Here is a 25,701-nt window from a genome sequence, read left to right as displayed (position 1 = left end):
CCTAACAGAGACTCAGGTAGTTGTTTTATCTTTACATTTTAATGTGACACTGTAAAGGGAGCAGGTTTTTTGCACCCCTGTAAGTGTCAGCTGAGACAACAAATTAAAGAGCTGTGCTCTTGCATCAAGACCAGTCCCACCAGGACAAAACCACTGCATGACAACTTTTCACTTTCACAGGGCAACAACAAAATCAGGCAAAACCCCTTCTCTGTCTCTGATACATTGCAAAGGCAAAGCTTAATTCCATCAAGGGCACACTGGCTCCATCGATTGGATTATTCATTTGGTGTAATGGACTTTGCTTTCTTCCTGCAGCCTTCTCAAAACAAGAACCAAATGAAGACAAATCAGCTCTCACTCAAGGCTGGCAGTCTATAGATATTTCTGGATTTCTGCAATACAACAGGAGGCAGGCAATCCCCAAGGATGTTTTCCTCTGCAGTCCTGTTACCCTCTCAGCAGCTCCCCAGCACAGGGACACACCGAGGGAAGGCTGCAGCCACCCCTCCCTTCAGGCCTGCCTTTGCCATCACTGGTCCAACCTCCAGCCTTGCCTTCCCCAGCAGAGGAGCCGCCACAGCCCAGAACGATCCCTGTTTGATCCTCCAAGCAAAGACCTAATTCCATTTTCCGAGGGAGCACCACCAACGTAATCCCAGTTTGTCACTGGGGCAGCTGACGTAGCTGTCATGGAACACAAAGATCACTTCTGCCATGCTTACACCGTGCCCATTGTGCTGCAGGCCATCTTTTTCTCACACAATGAATGAGCTGATTATGCCAACAAACTCGAATCACTACTCCTAAGAACGAGATTACAGGTTTATCAACTGCCCCATATAAATGGCAACACTTTCCACCATTTATTAACTCAGCAGAAAGGGGCTGACTCACTCTATTGCATCACTGCATTCAGACCAAGGGGAAACTTGGGGCACCACACGTTATGGACAATGCTGAACTCTGATAACCTCTTTGCAAAGAAGGAAAGCATAACAAAGTTGCTGGGCCAGGTTTTCCTTGGATTTATGAAACATTGTAGTTGTAATTGAGTTAACTACAATGAACAAACACCAGTCCTGTGCAGAATAGGGACAATTTTTATTTTTTTTAAATCAGATTTAAATGAGATTTCTGTTAATTTAAATCTGAGGTACAAGACCAGGATGTCTGTGGTCAGTGCACCCTGTCTGCATGCATTTAATGTCTTACAGGGAAAAGGGTATTTCAGCCTGCATGAAAATAGCCTCCTTTCTAAGTGTTGCTGAGGTAAGATAATCATTGAGAGGAAGATGATGTCCTGGGTAATCACATAAATAAATCAGCACTGACCCGAGAAAATCTCTGATGCTGCCTAATAGAAAAAGCAGAAGACATTCACTCACTTTCTGCCTTTCCTGGCCTCACTTTAAAGCACTGCCTGTAACCCAGACAGAACCTTTTTGCAAGCCATTTAGGAATCTCAAAGGAGCAGGTATCTCTTTTTTTTTTTTTTTTTTTTTAAGCTTTATGGGGAAAATGCATCATACAATATCTCTCTAGTCCTCCACAAGTAACTGAACAAAGCCAAAGTAAATCAGCAAGTGGCACGACATGCAAGAACCCAGAAACAAAATGAGCAATGAAGTTGGATTTATCACACAGAAGAATCTGAGCCATTCATTTGAGATGCTTATGTTTCGGTAACCTTTGGAAGAATGTTTGCTGTTCCATTATACAAACAGTGGAAATATTAGATAAGGAAAAGAAGCGCCATTGCCAAGAAATCTCCACGCACCTGACCTGTTCCAAGTCATGAAACATGGAGATGTGATTTCATGGAAATACAGCATGCTGCCTGCAGCAGGAGTGTCAAAAGCACAGAGCCATTCCTGCCAACCCCAGTAGGAGGGCAGCTCAGGACCCCCTGGAGCAGCACAACTGCCCAGCACTGGCCCACATCAGGGCACAGGAGCCAAATTCAGCCTCGCCAGACCGTACAGCTGGGCCAGGCCTGTTGTGCAGGGCTGAGACAGCCCCATGTGCCAAAGCAAACCTGCCACAGGTTATTGACACACAGCCATCTCCCCTGCATCCTTCCCGCTGTCCCACTCCTGTGACAACGGTGCCAGATGTGGCTCGGGACGGGCCCAGCGCTTCCCCACAAAGCAGAACTGCAAAGAGCCACAAACTCTTTGGGATGCAGGGCTTTTCCCAGTGGAGAGAAGGGGCAGGAGAGTCCCTGGGTGTGCCGGTGGGGAGGGTGCAGAAGGGAAGCCCCCGTGCACACTCTATGCTTCCCACTCTTCCTACAGACCTCTCTGGCTCCCCCAGACATCCAGGCAGAGAAGCATAAAATTATTTGGGTGGGAAAGGACCTTGAAATGTCATCCAGCCCAACCCCTACAGAGGACAGGGACATCTCCAGCTGGGTTGCTCAGAGCCCCATCCAACCTGGTGTCAAATATTTCCAGGGGTGGCACAACCCCCCACTCTGTGGGGAGCCTGATCCAGAGTTTTATCACTCTCCTTGTATGAAATTTCCTACTTATATCTAATGTATATCTACCCTCCTTCAGTTGAATTCCATTACTGCTTCTCCTATCACAGCAGCTCCCGCTAAAACATTTTTACCTAACTTTCTTACAGGCCTCCTGCAAATACTAAGAGACTGCAATGGCCTCTCCCTGGGGTCTTCTCCTCCCCAGGGAGAGCAAACCCAGTGGGATACATGAGGGTTCCTGCAACTGCAATTCCCAAATGAAGGAGCCTGCAGGACCCTTCCTTCCCAGGCAGCCCCCCATGGAAAGAGCCATCCCTTTGCCAAGCACAGGTCCCTGGGATCCTGCTGGGGCACTAGGGCACAGCCAGTGATCACTGATGGAACCACAGGAAAAATGCCAACTTATCCAAGGTCTCACCAGCTCAACCACACTTGGCACTGCATGAACAACCAGGTGAAACATGAGTTTAAAGTTTGTCCATGAGGTTTTTCCCATGCAATTTAGGAAAAAAACCCTGCAAGGCGTCGGCCCTGATGATGCTGAGGGGCATTTTCATGGCCAGGGCTGTTTTCATTGTTCAAACCAAACCTTCCCCGTGGGGAGAACATGGACAAATAAGGGCTGGATGTGTACTTGAAGCTTGGCTGCTGGCCTGAGGGGCTTGATAAATGGGCCTGAACTACAAGAGATGTTTTGACACCACAAACAAGGATGAGGAATTAAGCAGTGTGGTGATCCAGAGAGAGGATGAGCGGGTCTGCTCCTACAGGGCTTTTAAGATGCTGCTTTGAAACTTTCCAAGGTACTTCTGCTCAACATCACAAAGAAACTCTTAAAATCTACTTTCAGAGAGCTGGCAATGTTCCTTTGAAAGAAATTAATAAAATCAATCAAATACTATTCATCCTAAGCTTAAATGTAAAATAATGTAAGAAGAACTTATGGATAATATTTAATAGTTTCTACATGTTCAAGTATATTCTTCTAACAATGAAAATGATGCTATCACCAATTTCTTTACATTCATGGACTATTTTGACAATGTGTTATAATAAAGCTCAGTCTCTGACAAGCACAGAAAAAATTCTTTTATATTTCTATTTTAAACTTCTATTTATCCGAATCGAGTATTTTTCATTCCTTTCCCAATTTCCTTCCCAAATCCTTCACATCTCTGTAGCTGTTTGAACACAGTGGCGCACCTGACTGCAATTCAGGGTGAACCAGCAAGAGCAGCTTCCAAACAGACTATTAAGTTATTAAAGGTGCATTTTTATAGAAGCAAGTGTGAGGAACCAAAACTAATGAGTATTAAAAGAAGCTGGTTAATTTTGTTGCATTCAATCTTTCTTCATCTTCTACCTCATCGTTAAAATTGTGAAAGGCTTTTTAGATTGCAGTAATGAAAAATGAACATACCTCCACAGCTGGCCTAACTGATTCTTGGTCTGTATCCCCCACACAACAAACATGCACTTGAAAAGAGAGAGAACTTCTCTGATAGCTCAGCTAAGGGCAGTTGTGATGATTAAAAAGTCAACTTCTACGGTAGAAATATTATCAGTTAAGTGTTAATTTATATTGTGTCTTTCCATAAAACCTTTTCATGGTATCCTGAGACCTACAGCCAGGAAAAAAAATAAAACAAAGCTGTTCTCCCCCAGTGCACTCCACCAGCCCATTTCTAGAACCTTAGCCACTTCTGTATCCACTAAACACCGACAGAAAAACAACTTCTGTAGTGCTGCAACATCATCACCAACGTGTAGCACCTTCTGGAGCATCTATTTGGGCTGTGGTTGTTCAGATATCACCCTGGAAAGGTTCTTCCTTCATATAAAAGTTTAAAAAGCTTCACTACACTGCAGTGGGGCATGGCCCCACGGCTGCCAGAACTCCAGGAACCTTTGGACAACGCTCCCAGGGATGCACAGTGTGGGACTGTTGGCGTGTCTGTGCAGGGCCATGGGTTGGACTCCATGATCCTTGTGGATCCCTTCCGACTTAGGGTATTCCACCATTCTACACCCAGTGAATCCTTCACTTCTCCCATGCATTGGAAACTACAGTGTCCAACTATTTTAAGCACAAAATCAGGGAAGTTAATTCACTGACATACTCCTATAAGAAATAAACATTTTTCTATAAGGGAAAGTAGATGAAAATGTTCGTGTAAATTGGTGGGTACTAGATAAAATTGTGGGTAAATATAGTTAAGTGTTGGAAAGAGTGGATTCCAGTCTCATTTGGTATTCATCCAACTAACTCATCCCATTTTAACAGCTGTCCTTTATAAGGTATCACTGATGCTCCAGTGGGCCTCAGAGACTCCAATTGCATGGAAAAGTATACAACTGTCAGCACAGCTCTGCCCAAAGGGGGGATTCAGCATTGTTTTGCAAAGATCTATATGTGCTATTTCTGGGATAATGAAAGTGAAGCTAATCTGAACATAAATATTTTTAAAGCAAATTCAAGTAGACACATATGTGTATTTTTTTGTATGAATTATTTCCATAGATTTTGGGGAGGTTCTTTTGACGAGCACTTAAACGGGAGCTTTTCATTATAAAATAATCACTTTAAGGCAGGAAATCCTTCAGGCATAACTGAGGGCTGGGATCTCCACTGCATCTATAGCTAAAGGAGCAATCAAAGAAAATTTAAAGGAGGGACTGAAGTCTTGTAACCCATAATAATATTATTAGTTCATTCAGCATGCAAATATTAGTCTGTTCAACATTCAGCAGACTTCCCCAGCTCCACTCTGAATTGAGACACAAGTTCACTGGGAAATGAACCTCACGGCACTGTCAATGACATCTGAGTTACAAATAGGACATCTTAACTTGAGAACTTCAAGGCCTTTAAAATAGTTTCAAAAATCACTTCTAAGTGTGCTTGATCCTCCCAATCCACAGGTGGGACATCAAATATCCACCTGGGAAATTAATTGAGCCAGCTCTGAGCTCATGACTACTTCTTACTTCCTAAATAAACCAGTAAATTCAGGTTAGGCCCAATTTTACCAAATTATGTTCCTGCTGCCAGGAAATATATTTCTTTCTTCACTGCTCCAGTAACTGTTTCAGCACTTATCCCACAAAATTACAAGGAGTTTACTCTATGAAGATAAATTCTGGAAGAGCTTACAAGGCAGGGAAGAACCAAGTTCTACAGTCAGGTCCTTTTCACAGCCACTCAGGACTCCTGCTCAGCCATTTGGTTTCTTCAAAGAAGTGCCCTGCAGTAATTCTTATTTCATATTTCCCATAAAACTATGTGAGATGTGCAACACACCAAAGTGTGAAACCCAAATGGAGTTCAGTGAATCGTGCCTCACCAAAAATGATGCCTGGTTGGAAAAGTAATTTTTTTCATAGAGGTATTCAATGAGGAATTCTCAGTTTACTGCAGGTACCAAAAGATAAAACTGAGTATGTCAATAATTAATTTTCAAATCATGTGTGTTTGATGTTAAAATTCCATTTCCATGTAAGGAATGATTATGTTCCTTTTCTCTAAGAATAGTCACGTCTTCAAGAATATTCTCCTCACTGAGCTTGGAATCAAAAATAACAATGGCTTGGGACTTAGAACTAAATATAAGCTTATATTTGCCATAAGCTTTCAAAGTTTCTCGCTATGGATACTTTCTCTCCAGTGAAAGTTTCCAGAGTTTGACAAGACATATTTCAGAGAATTTTTCCGATTAAAAGTAAAGCTGCAAATTTGCGTGAATGGGAATTCCTATTATGCGATCTACTTGAAAATTAAAACCCAGCGGAGCCTTCATGATTCCAAGGCTATGCTGATTGCCATTTGAAGCTGGAAAGGTTTTTCCCTAATGCACAAGTGATGAAGTGCACGTAATGCTTGGAGGAAAGTTACCTTATCTGCAGTATCAGATATAGATTACTGCTGGAGTCAGCATGCCACGCTGCTGCATCCATACACCCCATCCCGATAGGAGGAGTTGAGTTTCCCTGATGTCATAAATTGAACACATAATGCAATTAACATCTCCTTTGAAGTTCACATTGACCAGGTAACCACTCGAATGAGTTGGCAGAACTTGACTGAAGTCACCGCCATGAACTCAGCTCTGACTTTGTGCAAATGTGGAGTTCTTGAAGCTGAGACAGTGATAGCTGCTCCTTTGAGACCCCTCAGCTGGGGCAATTTATGGTATCACACTACAATTGACATGTTTATGATCACACCAATAATGCCAGACTTGGAGCCATTTGAATACCGGAGGTAACTATATGATTAATTTTAGAAAAAAGAGAATGGAACAAAGCCAAGGCTTCTATCTTCTTGAAAAAGAAAATAACTTAAAATGAACATCTTGGCTACTTTACAAGACTGCAGAAATATTATAGACTGAAAGACTGTAATTTCCAAAAGTGTTAATACTCCTAGGAGATGAAAATACAGTAACAAAAATAGAATTCTTAGAATGAAACAGAATTTTACTTGTACTTCAAGAGAAAGAAAATTGTATGAGGAGAGGGAGACATGGCACTATTGCCAATGCTCTTTGGGGAGATTATTTGTTTTGAGCATTGAAAACCAGACTGATAAATGATCAGGAAGACGTCTCTAAAACCCCTTAGGAAAATAGATACTGGAAAGTTATGATTGGTATTGCTAAACATAAGAAAGTAAGGAGCTTCATTTTACACACAACTGAAGTGCAACCAATAAAAACATCAATACAATCACAGACGGATGATTTAAGCAAAATTGTCTAAAGTAATATAATAAGTGAAGATTAATAACCTACACATAAATAAAATAAAATATTCTGATCTACACACTAACATAATGTGCATCTCAAAAGGTCATTTCATACTCTCGAGATGTCCAAATACCTAGAGAAGCTGTTTTGAAGCAACTATTTTGCACCTTCTTACCCCTGGGAGCACAGAGATTCAAGTCTCTTTGCAACGCCTAAAACACATGCTGATTTTTGGTGTCATTTTAAGGAAGAATTAATGCATTTAGCTGTTAAACCAAGGAGCACTCCTTTCACTCTCAAGCCAGCTTTAGCTGTAGCTGGGTTGATTTACTTTTTTTCTTAGCAGAGTCTTGTTTTATTATAGTTGGGGATAATGGCAGCACCATGAGAATTCTGTTCAGGTTGGAATCAAAACCTCTTTTTTCACTGTCTGGAGAGCATTTACACAAAGTCCCCTAATTCAAGTGAAGTGAGGGGTGCTTACCTTCTGTTGGTGATGTCTTCAGATGTCTGCAGAGCCCCTCTGTTTCCCCATATGTCTCTTTAATTTTTACTACTGCTTCTGTCCCTCGGAGTTCCATGAGGGAGCGCAGTTCCTGCAGTGTGCACCCAAACTCTCCTGCATGGTTGGCCTCATTTCTTTGGTTCTTGGAATAAAAATCGCTATTTGTCATGTCACCCATCGTGGCTGGTTATATTGCTCCACTCGTTTGTAGTTGATACAATCTCAAAACTGTTTAAAAAAAGCGAAGGAGAGGAATCTTGAGTTCCAATCCGACAGATTAAAAAGAATCCCGCGTGTGTCCAGCGAGCGACGTGGAGGATGCCTCTGGCGTGGAGGGTGTCCCTGACTGACTGGAGGTCACAGAACGGCTGCTCTCAAGGCTGCAGACCAGCTCCACTCCATTCACCATTTCCCATTATGCTGCACCCAAGCTGTGGAATCTACATGGTCATTTCTTCCTCTGGACCTTTGGGAACAAGCAGAAAGGACTCGTTAGAAGGCAGCACAGAGAGGGGATGTCAGAGGGATCCTGGCATCCCAGAGGACCTGCTCAGCACCACGGTGGGGTTTCCTGGAGGTGCTGCAGGTCAGCAGCATCCAGCCCAGGATAGCACCAGCTCAGCCTTAGATAAAGCTCTCCATGGCTGGAGCACCAATAGCAGCGCTGCTCCAGTCCCGAGAGCAGCAGCTAAATGAGATGAGTCATGAATATTAATTAGTGAGTGATAAGCCCGGAGTGCAAGATCTGCCCCCAGTACTGCTCTGCTCCACACAGCCATCCCGGGCTGTCCTCTGACCACAACAAAAGCTCCCTGACAAAGCTCCAAAAGGATAAAAATAGGTTAAACACTACCAGTTTTCATAAAGGGTTAAAGCTAAACTGCTTTTTAGCCACAAGGGTGGGGAAATTACAGGAAAAAAAAAACCTACAGAGCCACCATGACGAATGCAGAATATATTTAAATACATTACATCTTACAGCCTCGCCTTCTGTGCAAGCGAGCGCAGCAGGAATGCAACGGGATGTCAGGGCTGGAAGAGGAGCTCTGCCTCTGTTGAGGAGTCCTTTCCCCTGAGCCCAGTCACCAGCAGGCACAGACACACACAGGACTCTGCTGGGCTCTCTCTTTTCCCTCCTTTTTCCCTTTTTTTTATTTTCTTTTTTTATGTGCAGTGTCAAACGAGTCCCATTTGGACCATCTGGGAGACAGCTGATTGCTCGCTAAAGCCAGCCTTTAAAACCTGTTTCCCCTTCCCATATTCTAATGAAGTTGGTTTAAATACTGCTGAAACCAGCTATTATATTTGGCACGCAGAGTTTTAACAGAGATTAAAGGTTTCTTTTTTGCCTCAGGCGGGTTGGTGAGAGTGCACTGTCTAATCTAGAGGTCTCAGGATCGTTTTCATAATAAAAAAAAGATCTTTCAAAGGGCACCCCAGCAGCCTAATGACTGACCAACCCATCACAGGCAAAGGGCACACGTTGAACTTTCTAGGCACAGCAATCCCCAGTGGAAACGATATATAAATGCCCAGATAAAGTACATCAAGAGGAGCCTGATGTGTTTCAAGTCCCGGTTTTATATTTGTGCAATAATTTTAATCTCTTTTAATCTCACCCGGCTACAGTTGACATAACACGTAGGGTTTGCTATTTCCACTCTCGAAGGACATTGCCACTGCTCTGCCGTGACAGAGATCAGGCCTGTGTGAGCATTAATTTGGAATTACCTCTCTCAAGTAACAAAACTGAACCTCTACCAGCCCTCTCCCTTACAGCGTCAAGCCTCAACATTCCTTTGATTTCTGCGGATGAAAAAATTTAATTAAAAAAAAAGAAAAAAAAAAAAAAGGAAAGTTTCACTATGATATTACAAACCAAAATTAATATACAGATTCCAGCCAACTGCTACACATTTCTTCCACCCATCCTATTTACTGACGTATCTTGTAGTGCTAAGAACTTCTGCCACCCATAACTTCACATATTGCTTTTCACATTCATGAGATGAGAATTTCAGCACAAAATGTTTTTAAGGGAAATGACAAAGAGAAACCAGAAGGAGCAATTTAAAAAGGCCTTTATTTGCCAAGCAGGGGATGGTGAACCACACTCAGCTCTCCATGCTTACATCCTGGGCACTGCTCAGCCTCAATCCATGCCCAGGTAATGCTGTGAATACAGCAGGAAGAAAAGGCCTTACTCCCACTATTGCCTTGTCTGTTTGTAAACAGGATTGATCAGTATTTCAAACAGAAATAGCATCAGCCTGCAGCATTATTTGGGGAAAAAAAAAAATAATTGCAGGCCAGAAATGTCACAGATGCCCAGTCAAGCAGGATTCATCCCAGGAGGCAGCAAATCGCCAGGGCTCCTCCTTCCTACCAGCAGCATCCCAGGCTCTGCCTGCTGTCAGCCACAGCCAAATGCAGATTGAGGTCTGATTGTCAGAAAGACTCTGAGGCTGCAGCAATAACAAAGAGCTGAAATAACAGTCTGCTCTTTACTTCCAGTGGTTTAAAAGAAAAATGAAAATCGAGCCTATTCCTAAGTGCAGGTCAGGATTTTGAAAGCTAGGCATCTCAGATAGCCACGATTTTAAGAAAAAAGAAGGTAGAAAAAACATTGCTCTAAAAAAAATCCTTTTAAATATTGCTCCAAAATATTAAAATTGTTCTTAAATTGCTCCATAACACCACAGAGGAAAGACAATTCTGAGTATTTTCTGAAGAGAACCATCTACCAATTTCCTTTGTCATGCAAAGGGTACTAAACACAGCATTAAAGACATTTTCTCCACAATCTTTCTGTGGGATGTGTCCACTCATCTCTTTAGGCTCCCTGTGCTATCACTATAAATTAATACTCTTAGAAACTTGTTGTCATTTGTCAGCCACAGTGAGACAGTGCTGTTGCTTTTCAGCGTGAATTATTCGCCTGCTTAATTTTTAATTTCACCTCGGATTAAATATTAGCAAACAACAAATATGAATTTTACACTTCGTTCAGAGCTTCAAAACCAAATCAGGGGCTGTGAGTCTGCTCATGACTCACCTAATGCTGCACCACCAGAGAAACACCACCTCACGTTCCAGAGAGGCAGATGGAGGAGCCCAACAGGCACGGAGCATGACTGACATTATTCCCTTCTAACGCAGCTCCCTCATCCCGTGGAACAGGACACTCAGGCTCCATGCCATTCCAGAAACACCCCTAGCAAAAGCCCAGGCCCCTCACCAGGCTGGCAGGACTGACACGCCACCACCTCACCCCTCCTACATGGTGAATATTGAATATTTCTTCCAAAAAAAAGCTGAAATATCTAAAAAGTGAGAAATATTTCTTTGCCAAAAGCTGAGGAATAGGAAAAATTGTGGCTGGCATATGGCAATATTCCCATCGTGGGGCACTGCACCTGCAAAATACATCCAGTTACCACAAGTGGGCAAATCAGGAGTGTCATCCCCAACAAACCCCATTATTGCACTGAGTTTGGGTGGGGTTTTTTGTTGGCCCTTTTTTTGAGTGGAGGTGAGGGAAGGGATTGTTTTACAAAAAAGCCCTCACAATATTGATATTTTCAAGATGTGGATATGTTCTACATGAACTACCAAGAAATCCTGGTTAAAGGAGGTGATACTGGCACCTTCTTCAATCAAAAGTATCTAACACCCTAACGACCCAATAAATAAAGTGAACTGGGTTTCATGCTCTGGGTGCTGCTTTCACTGCTCTATATATAGTGGGTTTCAGTGGATTTAATTCATAACCAAAAGCTTTGTGGAACATAAACAGCCCCAAGCCCTGAGAGCACAGATTCCCACACCATCCTAAAACAGGGTCACCTCCTTCTCCACCAGGAAGATTTGGTGATCCTTTTGAGAACAATTCAGAGGCAAATCATCCCTCCTCATACACGTTCAACAAAAGAGAAGTAAAAAACTCCAGTAAATGAATTTCACACACAAACATCGGTTGGTTTTCCCAGACAAAAGGTTATTTGGTTTTACTTATTCTTCCCAATGCTTCTGAAAGTAGAAAACTGAGCAAAAGAAGGCCCAAAGTGCACTTTGGAAACAACAGACTGCTTTGGAGCAGAGATAAAATCACAGCCCACTTAGACACAAGTCAGATAACCAAAGACTTCCCACACAACACCTGAGTAAAACACCATCCTTATTTTCCTCATTAAAAAGTCAGAATATCAGTCTGTACCTTAGTCTGAAATCTTGTGAAAGATAAATTTTTGTCACACAAATACCATATAAACTTGAGCTGGCCATTTGGTTGGGGTTTTTTCCAGAGCTGCTGTGTCTGAGGGAAGAGGCTTCCAGTCCTGTAGAGCCCAAGTCAAATATTTTTCATCTCCTAGCTGCTTAGAGGAAATGCGTGCCAATTAAAACAGAAGCAATTTGGATGAGCTAACTGCAGGCCTGCTGGGAAAACTATTCTTTGATTTCCCTAATCAGGAAAAGTCTCATCTTGGAAGCTTGTAAATATTTTCACAGTGTGTTAGAATGTAGATATCATCCCCAAGTATTGGGACATCTGATTTCACTTGGGCTTCTGCTGGCAGGAAAGTTAACAGCCATGTAATGAACAAGATTTCAGCAGAGAAGAATCCCAAGACTTGCAGTTCACAGTCCTTAAAGTCTGGACAAATAATGGATTCATGATGGGTCAAAAAAAAAAAAAAAAAAAAGGGGGATATATTCTTAATTTGACTGTTTTCTCTATACTGTCACCTGAGATAACGGCAGCTCTGATTCCAGGGTTTGCTAGAGGAGGAACTGTTGGAATTGCAGGTTAAAGGGTGATCCCCTCTCAGCCAGGACAGAGAGATCAGCAATGCCCAGGCTCTGTTCACTCCTGGTGCAGCTGGAAGGTGGCACAAACAGCTGCTTCTGCAGGAGTTAAACTCAGGGAATTACCAGTTTCACCCTTCCACAGGGAACATTACTGCCCCTCCTGGACTTGGCTGTAGATGAAATTCCAGCTGAGCTCTATAGAGAACCCCCAAGTAAGGAGGGAAAAGCAGTGAAGTGTCACATTTTAGTGAGTACAAGGTGCATAACCAGATCCACTTGTACTCACTGATACCATTCCTTAAGAAAACAGGACTGGAAGCAGATTTAAGGCAACTTTCCCTTGAGTGTGAGCAAAATCATCTGAGATGTTTTGAGACAACAGTTCCTTGAGCTCTGTGCTGGGAGCAGCAGGGCAACAACTGATTGCAGAGGATGAAAAACCTCACAGCAAACCTCTGCAAGGGCAGAAGAGTTGAGAAGGAAAACCATAACCTGCTCTGAAGAGGCCTCCAGATATGTGAAATAAATCAAGGGTGGTCCAGCTGTGGCATCTTTTAATGGCAAAGCCAGAATGTCTGTCCCTTTGTGAACACAATCTTCATGGAACAGAGTGAGGAATGGATTCTCTATCCAGCAGCCAACAAAAGCTGATTAAATGCACTCAACAATGCTTAAACTCACAATCTCAAGAAAAAAAAAACCAAAACCTCACCCTGACTTTGAAGCTCAATTATCAGGAATGCACAAGATGCAAAAGGAACTAAGGAAAAACATCATCATCATTGAATAAAAGCCGGCTGGCACCTTACAAAGTGTGGAATTTTTGCTTAATACCAGGAATTCAAGAGCAGATAAAGAGAAACTGAACTTGCTGCTAAAGCGTTCTCTGAAAATATTCCTGACTTCATCCCTCCTTTTCTTCACTAATTTCAAGTTGCCTTAAGTTAATCTGTTCATCTCTAAAGAAGCTGTGGCTGTCCCTGGATCCCTGGCAGTGCCCAAGGCCAGGCTGGACATTGGGGCTTGGAGCACCCTGGGACAGTGGAAGATGTCCCTGTCTATGGAAGGAGCTGGAATAAAGTGCCCATTAGAGCCATTTCCAACCCAAACCAGCCCGTGATAATTCATTCATTATGAGCACACACAGATGAGACATTCGTTCAGTTGTTTTTTTGGACAGAAACATATTTCTCTTGATAACAGGATGATATTAAGACAATTAAGTTCAAGTATTATTTTAAAAATATTATAAAATTAAAACGTTAAAAAAAAATCACCTGCTATAATCCCTTAACAACTGTTTCAGTCTTTCAGCATGAACCTGAGCCTCCAGTCAGTACCAGGTTTGTTATCAGGTAGGATAAATAAAAAGGATTCCATGCCTCCTGCAGACACTGTTAAATATTTGAAGGCAACAAATGCCTTGTCACAAAGGAAATTTTCCTTAAAGAGACACAAAATATCAATAATTTCAGTTCTACAATAAGCTCATTTGCTTAGGACTTCTACCAAACAGAATCTTGCACAAATTGGCTGATTTTTCTTTTTTCCATGTTGTACTAGTGTAATGAGGGGAATTGAAATGATTGCTGTGAATTAAAACACCTCCAGTCCCTGCTGCAGTGCACAGTTATTCAACCTACATTTGATCCCAAGTCTTTCCTCTGCTCCTCGTGGAAATGGCTCCAAATGAACTCCTGACAGCAACAAAACTGCTTTAAAGCAATCAATTCAGGCCCATTAAATAATGAAATTACTCCATCAGTAACTTCTGGGGGACTGCAGCAGTTCCTGCAGACAAAACCCTTCCTCCTCTAATGCCAGACCTCAGCACGAGCCTCACTCCCTGCCTGCAGAGATGGCATCTGCCCTGAAAAAGAGATTTTTTCCAGTAAAGTCTGTCCCAGCCACCAGTTTTCAGAACTCTCTCTCTCACACCCTGCTGGTGCTAACATGAATTTATTTTGTTTTGTTTCCAGTGCTCGAATGAAAGGTTATTTTTCATCAGCCATTGATGCTCTTGAGGCTCCAATTCCCCACTGCAAAGCAGGTTTGGGGTTTCTTTTATTGGCTGCCTTCCTACACACCACATATTCCCACTCTTTGGGGATGTATTTCTGGCACTGAAAAGACCCATTCTACACCACTGGAAGCTTTAAAAAAATCGTGTTTTCATGTAGAATTGATTTTATACAGCACAGTTATTTTAAGGAGTGCCAGCTTGCAAATGGTGTTATCAATTTAATAAAAAAAAACACATCTGGGGAAAAAAATAACTAAGGATATTCAGACTTCAGACACCCAGCATTAAATAAAGCAGATGTGTTGGGGGGGAAATGTCAATTAAATGCTCCAAAAGCAGTAGGTGATCAGGTAAGGAACATATCCCAGCACAGATTCCTGCATCACTTCCAGAGTGGGGGAAAGGCTTTTTTATAGCAGAACACACCCAAAAGATGTACTACAGTGATGCTACATCACAGAGGCCCATTAGAGAGCAGCTCCTCACCATCATCTCCAGGCCAAAATAGTCAAAATTTCATCTTTGGGCTGAGGTGCCTTTATGTTCCCCCCCCAAAATATAGTTCTATCTAGTCATTACAGTTCCAACCCAGGGGACAAGGATGAAAAACGCTATAAAAGAAAAGAGCCCAAACTCACCAGGCTATAACTCAGGTATTTTCTTTACTTTGCTTCACTAAAAGAAAACTATTGGCACATAAACACTAAAAAGATGAGATATTCTAGATCTATTCTTCATCTGTGTGTTTTACAGAACACCAGATTTCTTAAATGTAGAATTTGAGTTACCATGTGACCTGCAGCTGATTATCAGCTTAGCACACACAATCTCAGAGAGTTCCAGGGGTCTGTGTGCCTAAAATACCTGATTATACCTCATTTTATCAGAAAATGCTCCAGAACATCCTAAAAGAAATACATTTTCCAGCCCCTTCCAGCAAACAGGATCTGAGGCTCAACAGAGACTGATTCAAGTCCTGCTCCACCCCACCTGAAATATTTGGGCTTTGGTTCAGTCTCTGTTAAGAATGGACACTGAGTTTGGTTCCTAATTATCTTTTTTTTTTTAGTCCATTATTAATCATTTAATTATCAAAATATTAAATGGCCTCTCTAATCTTCATGCCTTGAGACTAACCCAAATATTTAATACTTTGGTAGAAATTGTCATTTCTCCTAATTGGTCACATCCATCTTGACCTCTTTTTCACATTCCTTTCTCAGATTTTGTTTTTAGCCATATTTTACAGGAGCTTTCAATCCTAAAAATTGAGATTAATGAAGAAATTCTGAACCACCTATCAGGCTTTTAATCAGTAAACTGCAATTTTATTTCATTTTTCCTCTCTCACTGCCCTCTGTGTCTCCCAGCTCTACCTTGGGGGCTGCAACAACCCACAACTGGTTTGAGAGCTGTGAAATAGGAGTTGAAGCATTTCCAGTCCTGGGTAGGATTTTGTCATTAGAGCAATTTCAAAGACTTAAAGGAGACCTGGACTTGATTACGTTTTAAATAAACTGGAGATAAATTGAAGCCTTTTCCTGCCTTCTTAGGAGCATGAGGATGAGGAAGTGCATTCATTAATGTGAAATATAATTTTGATGGATTGCTTTTACTGTAAAGTTGACAGGCATCATGTTTTCCATAAATATGAGATAACAGAGAGAATAAAAACCTGAGGAAATCCATAACTGGCCAGCTGTAGAGAAATTCATTTTGTTGTGTCACGATCTGAGCTCTGGAGGTTAAAGTACCTCTCCAATTTTAACATCCGTGCTGTTGTAGCATGATCAGTGTTGACACTCATATCCCTGAGAAAGTAGCTCAGATTTCTCCATAACAACCCAAGGGAGACCATTAAGGGAGAAGAAAAAGCAAAAAATAAAAAATCAAAAACCTCTGGCCTTGTTCTGCTGTATTCTGTGTCCTTCTGTCAGCATCTATCACATAAATCACCCGCCATTAGCAGGGAAAAGGACTGATTGGCCACTGTTGTCTATAAAAGTCAGGAAAATGAAACCAGATTTAAAAGAGCTTCAGCCAAAAGACAGAAGAACACAGCACAGGCACACAGAAATGGATCCAGATTGCTGTGTTTAGCCAAAAAAATGCCATCATTTCAGTGTTACCCATACAAAGTCTTTTATCTGCAAGGGGTTTCAAGACTGATTGCAGAAAAATCCAGTTTTCCAGGAGCTACTGTCATTTTTCAGGAGTGGGATTGCTCAGCAGATGAAATGCTGGGAAAGGAAGGAAAGGGAAAGTGGAAGGGGGAAAGGGAGAGGAAGGCCACCCCAATGAAATGAAACCAATTTCCACTCCAGTCTAAATTTGCAGACCTCTCTTCTGCCACCTTGGTTTCACTGTCAGGCATTTTATTATAATATTAATTAAAAATATAAAGACACGAAGACAATACTAAAGGTTTTAGTGCAGCACCACTGGTTGTTAATGAGATCCAGAAAACAGAGCTTCCATGCAAAATAAGTGCAAACAGAAGAATAAAAGGAAGAACACAAAATACAAAAGTAAATCATTTGGTTGTTTAAAAAAACCCCAAAGAATATATAGTTATTTAAAGGCTGAAGAGAAATGTATACGAGTGGAATTGGAAGAGGCACATTTGTCACTTGCACCATTCCTGTAAAGGCTGAAAAGGCAAACTGCAGGCTAGAATCTGCTCTTTGAAGGTATATCTACATTTTCTTTCTGTTAACAGTGCAAAGAACTTTTGCATCTTTTTCTTAAAAAATAATTTTAAAAAAAAATCTCGCATTAGGCTGGGTTGTTTTATTCTTGGGATGGGATGCAGTTCTCTAAAATGAGAGTAGAGAGACTAAATTATAACTAACAGGGACCATCTCAGGGAGATTTTTGCTGCCACCTGCACATTTGATGGCAGGAGATCATTTTAGATAACTTAGGGCATCATCCCAAGCCTGTCCTGCTGTGTGCCTGCACATTACAGAGCATTCCCACCCCATCCCACCTATTTATCAGGATTAAAACGCAGCAGGTGAAAGTATAACAAATTTAAAATCAAGCTTGAATAGGTTATAAAGTGCTAAAAATAAACTACCAGTAGTTTAGCAGCCACAGTACACAGAGCAGAGTTCAGTTCCTATAAAATTTGGCATCTTTTCAAATCTCCTCTATGCCACTGAGCTCTCAGACCATCATTATGCAAGGACCAGAGGCAAAGAAAAAAATAACTTTTTAGCTTTGCTCCATCTTATGGAAAACAAGTTATGTGGTAGAAGAAAAAAGCTTTTTCCCCATCAAAAGATATATTTGCTTCAAGCATATTATGGTATTTTTTGCTGAAAAAAAATCCATTTAATATTTTTTACTGTCACAGCTTTATAAATTTTGCTTATAAACCAACCAGCTTTATACACCAGCCCATCTTTGCTACTAAAGAGAGATCCAAACCTGGCCAGCTTTGAACTCCAGCTCCACATGCAAACAATCCTCAGACACAAGCTTGCAGGTAACAGAAAGTAAGAACAATAAACTGCAATCGATGTGATGATTTGGGCAGAATTTCTTTGTAGTTTTGCAGAGAGTGGAAGAGAAAGAGCATCCACCTCCTGTCCCCTCAGGTGAAATGAAAACCCAGAGCCCCCAGCCCCTCCCCAGCTGGAGAACTTCTCTCACCTGCCAGGAAAACCACAGACGATCCTGATGCTCTTAAATCAGGGGAGAAGAAAAGGGAGCACTGGGACAGGCTGGAACCCAACAGCACCCAGCACGTTTTTAATGGCTAAGGAAATCAAATATAAATGTGTTTTCTCCACAGTGCTTTAGCAGACCTGCCCTATAAGGCAAGAGGAGCAGAGCTGCTGGGGAGGTGAGTCTGCACCACGAAAATCCATGTGAAAGGAGGAGAGGGAAAAATCCATCCTCACAGGACAATGGGGACTGTCAGCCAAGGTCACTCCTGAGAAAGAGAGCAGCCAAAAAGGAGGTTTTAAATCTCAGTGGGCACCGGCTGAAAGACACACAGCAATGTTCTGCAGAGGTTTTAAATAGGACATGCACAAAGGATCCCAAGGAGATGGCTATCAGGCAGCCCTATCAAAATACCAATTTTTTAAATATTTTTTATTTTTGCCCAGGCTATCGTCATCCACGGAGAATCACGAAATCATTTTGGAACAGGAACAATTTGACAGAAATCACAAGCCAGGCCCTGCATAAACCCCTTACCAAAAAGGCCTTGCCATTTTGAAGGGGGATAAGGAATATTTGAGGGTCCCCAAGGAGAAGGAAGGAGGGGTGAGGGCTGTGCCCAGGAGCTGCCAGGGCCACTGGGCATGGTGGCATTCCAGGTCCTCTCTCTGGCACCAGCACACACCACCTGGCCCTCGGGAAGGCACTTTGGGGACAAGGCATATGCAGGCAGAACTGCCACATCAACGCTAAAAACCAGCTCATTAAACCTAAACATCCAACAGGAGGCACAAAAATTTAAAATCAAAAAGAAAAGAAAGGAGTTGGGAAGAGAAATTTCCAAAGCCGAGCGTTCTCTGCATCCAGGTTGAGAGAAAGCATCAATTTTTGCAGAGGGAAAATAATATTAAAAAAAGTCCATTCTTCCCTCAAAAGCGCAGATGAGTGCAGACATTACTCTCTTTCTGCTTCAGAGAAGCAACATTTGGAAAACTACTTAACCTTTCTATTTTTATCTGGGTGCATTCAAATTACCAATAATGTACAACATGCTGTAACAAAACCACTGATGTAGGGTATAATTTTCCCTCAAGCACATTATCCTAGCTGGTGGCTCAGAAAAATAAGCTGATAAAACAGCAGCAGACATCAATTGATGGATAAAAAGCGATCACAGCTATGTAGAATGTTGTTGCCCAACCTTAAAATCATACAATTAGGCAAAAAAGACAAGCTGTAGGACAGGACATACCCACAACCATGATTAGCTACAGGGTCATCCCAAAAATCCTCCTACAAACACATTTTTAAGCAGACCAGCAGATTATTGCCTCATAATTTAGCTATTAACACACAGATTTATTTTAAAGCCATCATCATGCCTGGTACTTTTATTAAATATCTTCTTCCCTGTCAAGTTCAATCGAGATCTCATCCTAACCATGATGAGCTTTTAATTTTCTGCGCTATTAATAGCAACTTAAAAATAAAATGTTCTCTTTTGAAGCTATAAAGCTGTAACTTTCTTTAGGAGCTGCAAGGGGGAAGAGAGATTAATCTTCCTACTCTGCATCTCTTAAGCCACATTAGTTATCTGCATATATGGGGAAAAAAAACAACCCAGGAGAGCAAGGAAGAAACAGGAATTTTCTTTAAGAATCCCTTAACTCCCTGTAAGGATTTCACATGGCTGCAGCCAGAGAAATGAAGAAATACCAATATACTTCATATGCTAATAAATACTTCAATTGCCAGGTAAGTTCTGAATCCTTCTCAGTGACTCTTTTGCCCATCATCAAGAGACAACAGGTTAATGAAGGACACAATTAGCTGCAGGATGCACAGACTCCTGTCCAGCAAAGCCCTTCAGCAGGTACTCAAATTTCAACACAATTGAGGTCCTCATTAATTGCCCAGCAAATGAAGAAAGATGGGAAGCTGGGGATGAGTGTCAGGGCACTCTGTGACCATCTGACACACGGATCAGATGCTCCCAGCTGCTCCTCTTCAGCTGCCTCCTCCCAGCAAGGGCAGAAGGGAAGGGACAAAGTTGCTCCAAGCCCTACTCTGAGTCTGTAGGAACAAAATTCATGCAAAGTGCAGCATCCTGCTGCAGTGCTGCTTGCCCTTGCAAGGATTGACATAAGTGAGATCAACTCCAAGACTCCCATCAGAATCACAGAGCCCCGGCAGCTGCAGAAAAGCCCAGAGAAGACTGGGGAGAGTTCAGAGCCCCTTCCAGTGCTTAAAGGGGCTCCAGGAGAGCTGGAGAGGGACTGGGGACAAGGGGAAACGCCTTAAGCTGGAGGAGGGTAGATTTAGATTGGAATTTAGGAAGACATTCTTCCCTGTGAGGGTGGGCAGCCCTGGCACAGGGTGCCCAGAGCAGCTGTGGCTGCCCCTGGATGCCTGGAAGGCCAGGCTGGAGAGGGCTTGGAGCACCCTGGGACAATGAAAGGTGTCCCTGCCCATGGCAATTAAATGGTCTTTAATGCCCCTTTCCACCCAAATCATTCTGGATTCGATGATTCCATGACCTTGGGACACAACCAAGGCACTGGGCAGCTTTGAGATGGATTTTCTGTAACTGCCTTGATGCTTGTGACCTTTCTTTTAGGATATGGGCCTTGCCACAGCTATTGAAGCCTATCTTTATCTAAAGATTGGAACACTGAAGTGTATTTTAATGAGGGATAAACTGAGACCATCTGGATGTCTCAGCTGCTACAGAGCATGATTGTTTGCTGATTTTAACCCTGGCTCTTGCAGAGACCACAGACCTGTGTTGCACCAAGTGCATGAGCTCAGCTTGATTTCTCCTTGTAATCAAATGTGTTGATCTAAAATCTATTTCCAGCAAATTACTTGTCTGTTTTGGGAACAGCTCCCTCCTCGTCTCTTCAGCACGGTATGGGGATAAGCAGAGACAATTGAGTTGAAAAGGTATTTTTGTGAAGGTCTGACAGAGAGTGTTCCCAGTGAAATCTTTCATTTTGGAACAGCAGCACCATTTATTCACAAACTACATATACCAGGTGCCAACTCAAAACCCGGAATTTTCTTTTTTTTTTTTTTTTTTTTTTTTTTTTTTTCCAAGGGTTTTAGTGACTTTTTTGTTATTGTTGTTTGGTTTTTGGGGTTTTTTGGGTTTTTTTTTTTCTTTACAGAAATTTGTTGCAAAAATTGGTAATTAATTGGTCCCATTTGAATGGTGGTGGCATGGGGACAATCTGCATTTCTTCATGCACATATTTCAATGGTTAAGAGCTCTGAGTACTGGATAACCGTATTACAATTAAGTTTCAACTGATCATTTGTTGACCCTGTATATATCCTGCAAGATAAATAATGAGTTTATTTAGGAAGGTAGAGTAAGAAACGACTCAAAGTCACCACAAAATTAACGGTCAGTGAAAGAAACTGTGAAAATAATTCTGCAGATTAATTATTAGAATGTTTTCTAGACAGCTGAGATTTCAATTCTCAAACTGAACAAAATTAAGAGGGGAATGAACCCAAATTTCCCATGTTCCCACAGATCTTTCCTGTGTCAGAAGACTACAGGCACTGGAAACTCTCCAAATTCTAAAACTTTCAGCAAACTTCAGAACCACTTTTGAAGGGCCCAGGCCTGGGTTTGGAAGTGGGGCTGGAGTGAGTGTGCGATGACTTCCACCCAAACACCTCAGCCAACAGGCACCATTAACAGTTTGGGATTAGAACATTCTGTTTAAATTAGTTTAAGTGCTGTTAATTATGTATTCACCAGGAATGGCACCTGTCTTGGATGTTAAATTCCAAGCAGATCTGAAAGCTAGAAGAGCAAAAGCAACAACTGCTCTTGTGAGAAGAGCTACTCCAGGGATATTGAGATCATAAGTCATTTAGCATATTTTACAATGGTTTTTTCACCCTTTTTCAATCAAAATAAAGTTTCTGAAAAAGAAATTGCTATCTGTTGCTTTTACCTCTCAAAAAGTGATCCAACACAGAATGTTCTGGCGTTTGACTATAAGGTGACTATCTGAAATCCTATCCTGTGCTCTTTTCCTAGCACAGTATCAATAAATGCCTAAAAGAGAATTTCTGGAAGAGGTATCTTGAGATGCTTGGGAGAAATACCCACCAAAACACCAAGATAAGCTGACTGCTCCCATTTATTAGGCTCCATCTGGTACCAGGGGACATTCCTTTATTGATTCGTTGGGCTCAAAACCCTTTCAGGAGCAACACATAAATTCCTACAATAATTTTAGTTGGTTGCCACTTTGATTCCCACTTCTAAACCCAAATAGCTTTGATAATTTGAATTCTTTGTGTCACCTGTCACCAAAGGTCATCCCAGATGTGCTGGAAAGCTACATCCCTCCCTCTGACACCACAAATATTTCACAATAAAGGATTCCCAAGAAATGTATTCTGGCATTAGAGATGTGGAGGCATCCAATGGACCAATAAAATTAAATATCTCTCTCTCCAGGCAGAAGCAGTAATGAGGAATTACCAAATTCTCCAAAGATCCAGGCAAGTACTGAACATGCCTAAAATAGCCAAAGTTATCGAATGTAATATTATTAACCTGTAATATTATTGGTCATATCTGGGACTGGGTGTGTTCAAGGTGTATCAAGTTTTAAAACAAGTTTTAAACGCTGGGATATTCACGATTAATCTGTTTCAATCAAACCCCCTGCACTGACATAACACCTGAAATGTGCAAGTAAACAAAAGACAAATCTAGTTGTTTCCAAGGTTTTCACACCCATCAGCTTCTACATATTTCCTAAAGAAGCAAACTCACACCTCCTGCAACAGCTTTGGTTTCCTTTGTTATGTTTAGTGGACCCATCTGCAATAATTCAGACATCACAGAATTGAAATTACCATACTTTGAGAAATTTCAAGTCATCTCCCAATCTGCATTTTTAAAATCAGAAATCATACAGAAAGAGCACCCCCACAGCAATCTCCAGAATAAAAGAGAATTGTCAATTCCTTACATGTTTAACCCCAACCCCCAAAAAATAAAAATACAAGCCTCTCTCAGAAAATTAAGCAAAACTGATCAGAGCAGAGCCCACGTCTCTGATTTGCATGCACCTAACCCACATGCTCTCACAAAATGCAGATCCATCCCACTCCTGATGGCAGTGAGCAGCTCTGCCAGGTTGGGCAGTAAAACACAAGGTCCCATCTCTTGCTTCAGCCCGTCTCAATCTGCTGCTCCCCACGTAAATCAGCGCAGGGTTTTCAGCATTTTAAATCAAGAAACTTTCGTTCACATACGTTCCTGTGATTTATTGTTTTGCCTTCTTTGAAAATGAACAGAAAACACTTCCTCAGACGTGTTCCTTAATAACCTTATGTTTATCTTGCTTTTTTGTCACTTCTTGCAAGAATAAAACTTCCCAAGTTCTAGCACGGCCATTTTAAAGAGGACTGACACATTCCCACCGTGTAAAATGATTTGTGGAAATAGAGTCAGTGGAACAGACCCTTCCCATCCCTGTTACAGCAACTCCAGTGACCTTGAGGAAAACAGACAATTAGGAAAAACACACAGCTCTCATCTAAACCTCTTTAAACCTTTCTGGAAGCTGCAGCTGCCCAGTGTCACCCTGAGACTGCCAAGAGCATACACACCACATTTGGTGGTGTGATGCATTTTTGGGCTCCCTAAAAACAGAGGCCAGACAGGATTAAGGGGATAAAAAGCTGTTCTGTTTATTGAAGGGCCTTCAGGTACATTTTGGGCACACAAAGCCCCCCAGGGGCTGCACCCAAAAATGGACAACAGCTCATGGGTTTTCACCCTTTGATCAGTTTGGTCCATTTGCAGATTGGGGGTTCATCTCCCAATTCCAGCTCCAGCTAATGAAGTCATTCAGCCCAAGTTTGCTGCCCCCAACTCACTTTTGTTCCCATCTCTCAGGGCTGAGGCAGTGAGGGGTCCTTGATTGCCAGGCCTGGAGAGGAATTGTTGTGTCTGCCCAGAATGGGGAAGCAGCAGCTCACACTGTGTGTGGGGTTTAGAGTTCTACACTGAAGAACTGCAGGATTGCAAATGGATGAGAAATATAAAAGCTCAAATCCTAAGGCATTGTGGAACCATTCTTGTGGCCCTCTCTGTGCATTTCCATCCCAGGCAGGAGGCAGTGACACAGGCAAAGCTCTGTGTGTGTGTGTGTGTGTGCTCGCTCCTGTTCAGCTGCTGCTCTGCTTGACCTGATCTGCCACTGACGAGTGCACAGGAACCAGAGTTTATTTGCTGAATCTGTTTACCCCCCTGTCAGTCAAGATGTAGGACAGTGCTTAAACAGGCAACAGTCAGATTAATATAATTGAGGCTGTGGCTCGGAGCAGCTAGGGAGCCATGCTGGAATCACAGAGCACTTACTCTCCTATGATTAAAACCTCCCCAGGGTTGTATCAGTGTAAAGACACACCGAATCAGGGATGCACAGGAGCCAGGGGACCAAGAGATGGGAGCGCTTCCTTTTGGGAACAGCTTACCAGCTCGGGAGGAAGGAACATGAATCACACCGAGGGAAGCTGCCATTTTAATTGCATAAGGGACACTGGTGGGTTTGTCATTCCTTGTGACAGAGTTTTCTCCCCAGAGTCACATTCTGAGCACAGCTCTGCTGCTATTGTGTAAGACATTTCATGCACCAGGGTGACAGCCCAGCACACAGATCCAGAGAGCCTTATAAACAGCCTGTTTCCATTGACTCCAGGGAGAGATGTCTCTCTGCTCTTCCACAACAGAGCAGGAAGACCCTGTCCAAGCACACACAAAAAAAGGAGCAAATCAGTGACTGAAAAGGAGCTCAAGTCCTCAGCACCATCAGACTGACTAAAAAACCACACATTTCTTGGTGCTGGCACTGCTATTTCCAGCACAGGGGAAAACAGACAGGCAACTTGCAGGTGGCATCCTCCTGCAGGGACCTACACTACTGGCACAGATGGCACAGGGAAAAGGGAGAGATGGTGCTGGTAAATCCATTTGCTGAAGTCTTTAGGACCTTTTGCACTTAAACTCTTTAGTACCTCGGCACTACAAATCCCAGAGTTGGAAGGACCTGTCCTGACACACAAGTTGTCACAGAGAGTGAGGTTCTCGTGGTGGCAGAGGGCTCCCCAAGGCCTGACACCACAGCTCTGGCTGTGCCTGGCAGCAGAATGTCCTCAGGGAGAAGTGCTGTGCTCACCAGCATCCCACAGTGGGAACCTCTGACTTGCTGTCCCTGTGGGTGCAGTGATTTCAGTGACATTTGCCCTAGAAAAGAGCCCTCCAACTCCAGCTGAAGCATCCAGGAGCCACCAGTGACACAGCACACAGGAACTATTTCTGTATCTGAGCAGAGCTGATCTTTGCCTTTTCTCTAGCCTAGATTTTGATTTCCCCTAAGTGATCAGTACTGGCCTAATTCTACTCCCATTTACATCAGTTGAAGCT

General features: G+C 42.4%; 1 protein-coding gene across 13 annotated transcripts in view; it reads right to left on the bottom strand.

The window, feature by feature from the left end:
* Positions 1-25,701, bottom strand: part of ATP2B2 (ATPase plasma membrane Ca2+ transporting 2) — a 393,079-nt gene that overhangs the window by 153,868 nt on the left and 213,510 nt on the right. For all 13 annotated transcript variants that reach the window (XM_066326916.1, XM_066326920.1, XM_066326923.1 and 10 more), the window contains one exon: positions 7,715-8,201. In XM_066326916.1, coding sequence (XP_066183013.1) covers positions 7,715-7,913 — 199 coding nt within the window. In that variant the 5' untranslated portion in view covers positions 7,914-8,201. Of the gene's footprint in view, positions 1-7,714; positions 8,202-25,701 lie in introns of those variants that run through there.

Source organism: Sylvia atricapilla, chromosome 11 (assembly GCF_009819655.1).
Source record: "Sylvia atricapilla isolate bSylAtr1 chromosome 11, bSylAtr1.pri, whole genome shotgun sequence".
Lineage (NCBI taxonomy): Eukaryota > Metazoa > Chordata > Aves > Passeriformes > Sylviidae > Sylvia > Sylvia atricapilla.
Note: the sequence above shows the minus strand (reverse complement) of the source record. Positions and strands in the feature narration are given on the sequence as shown.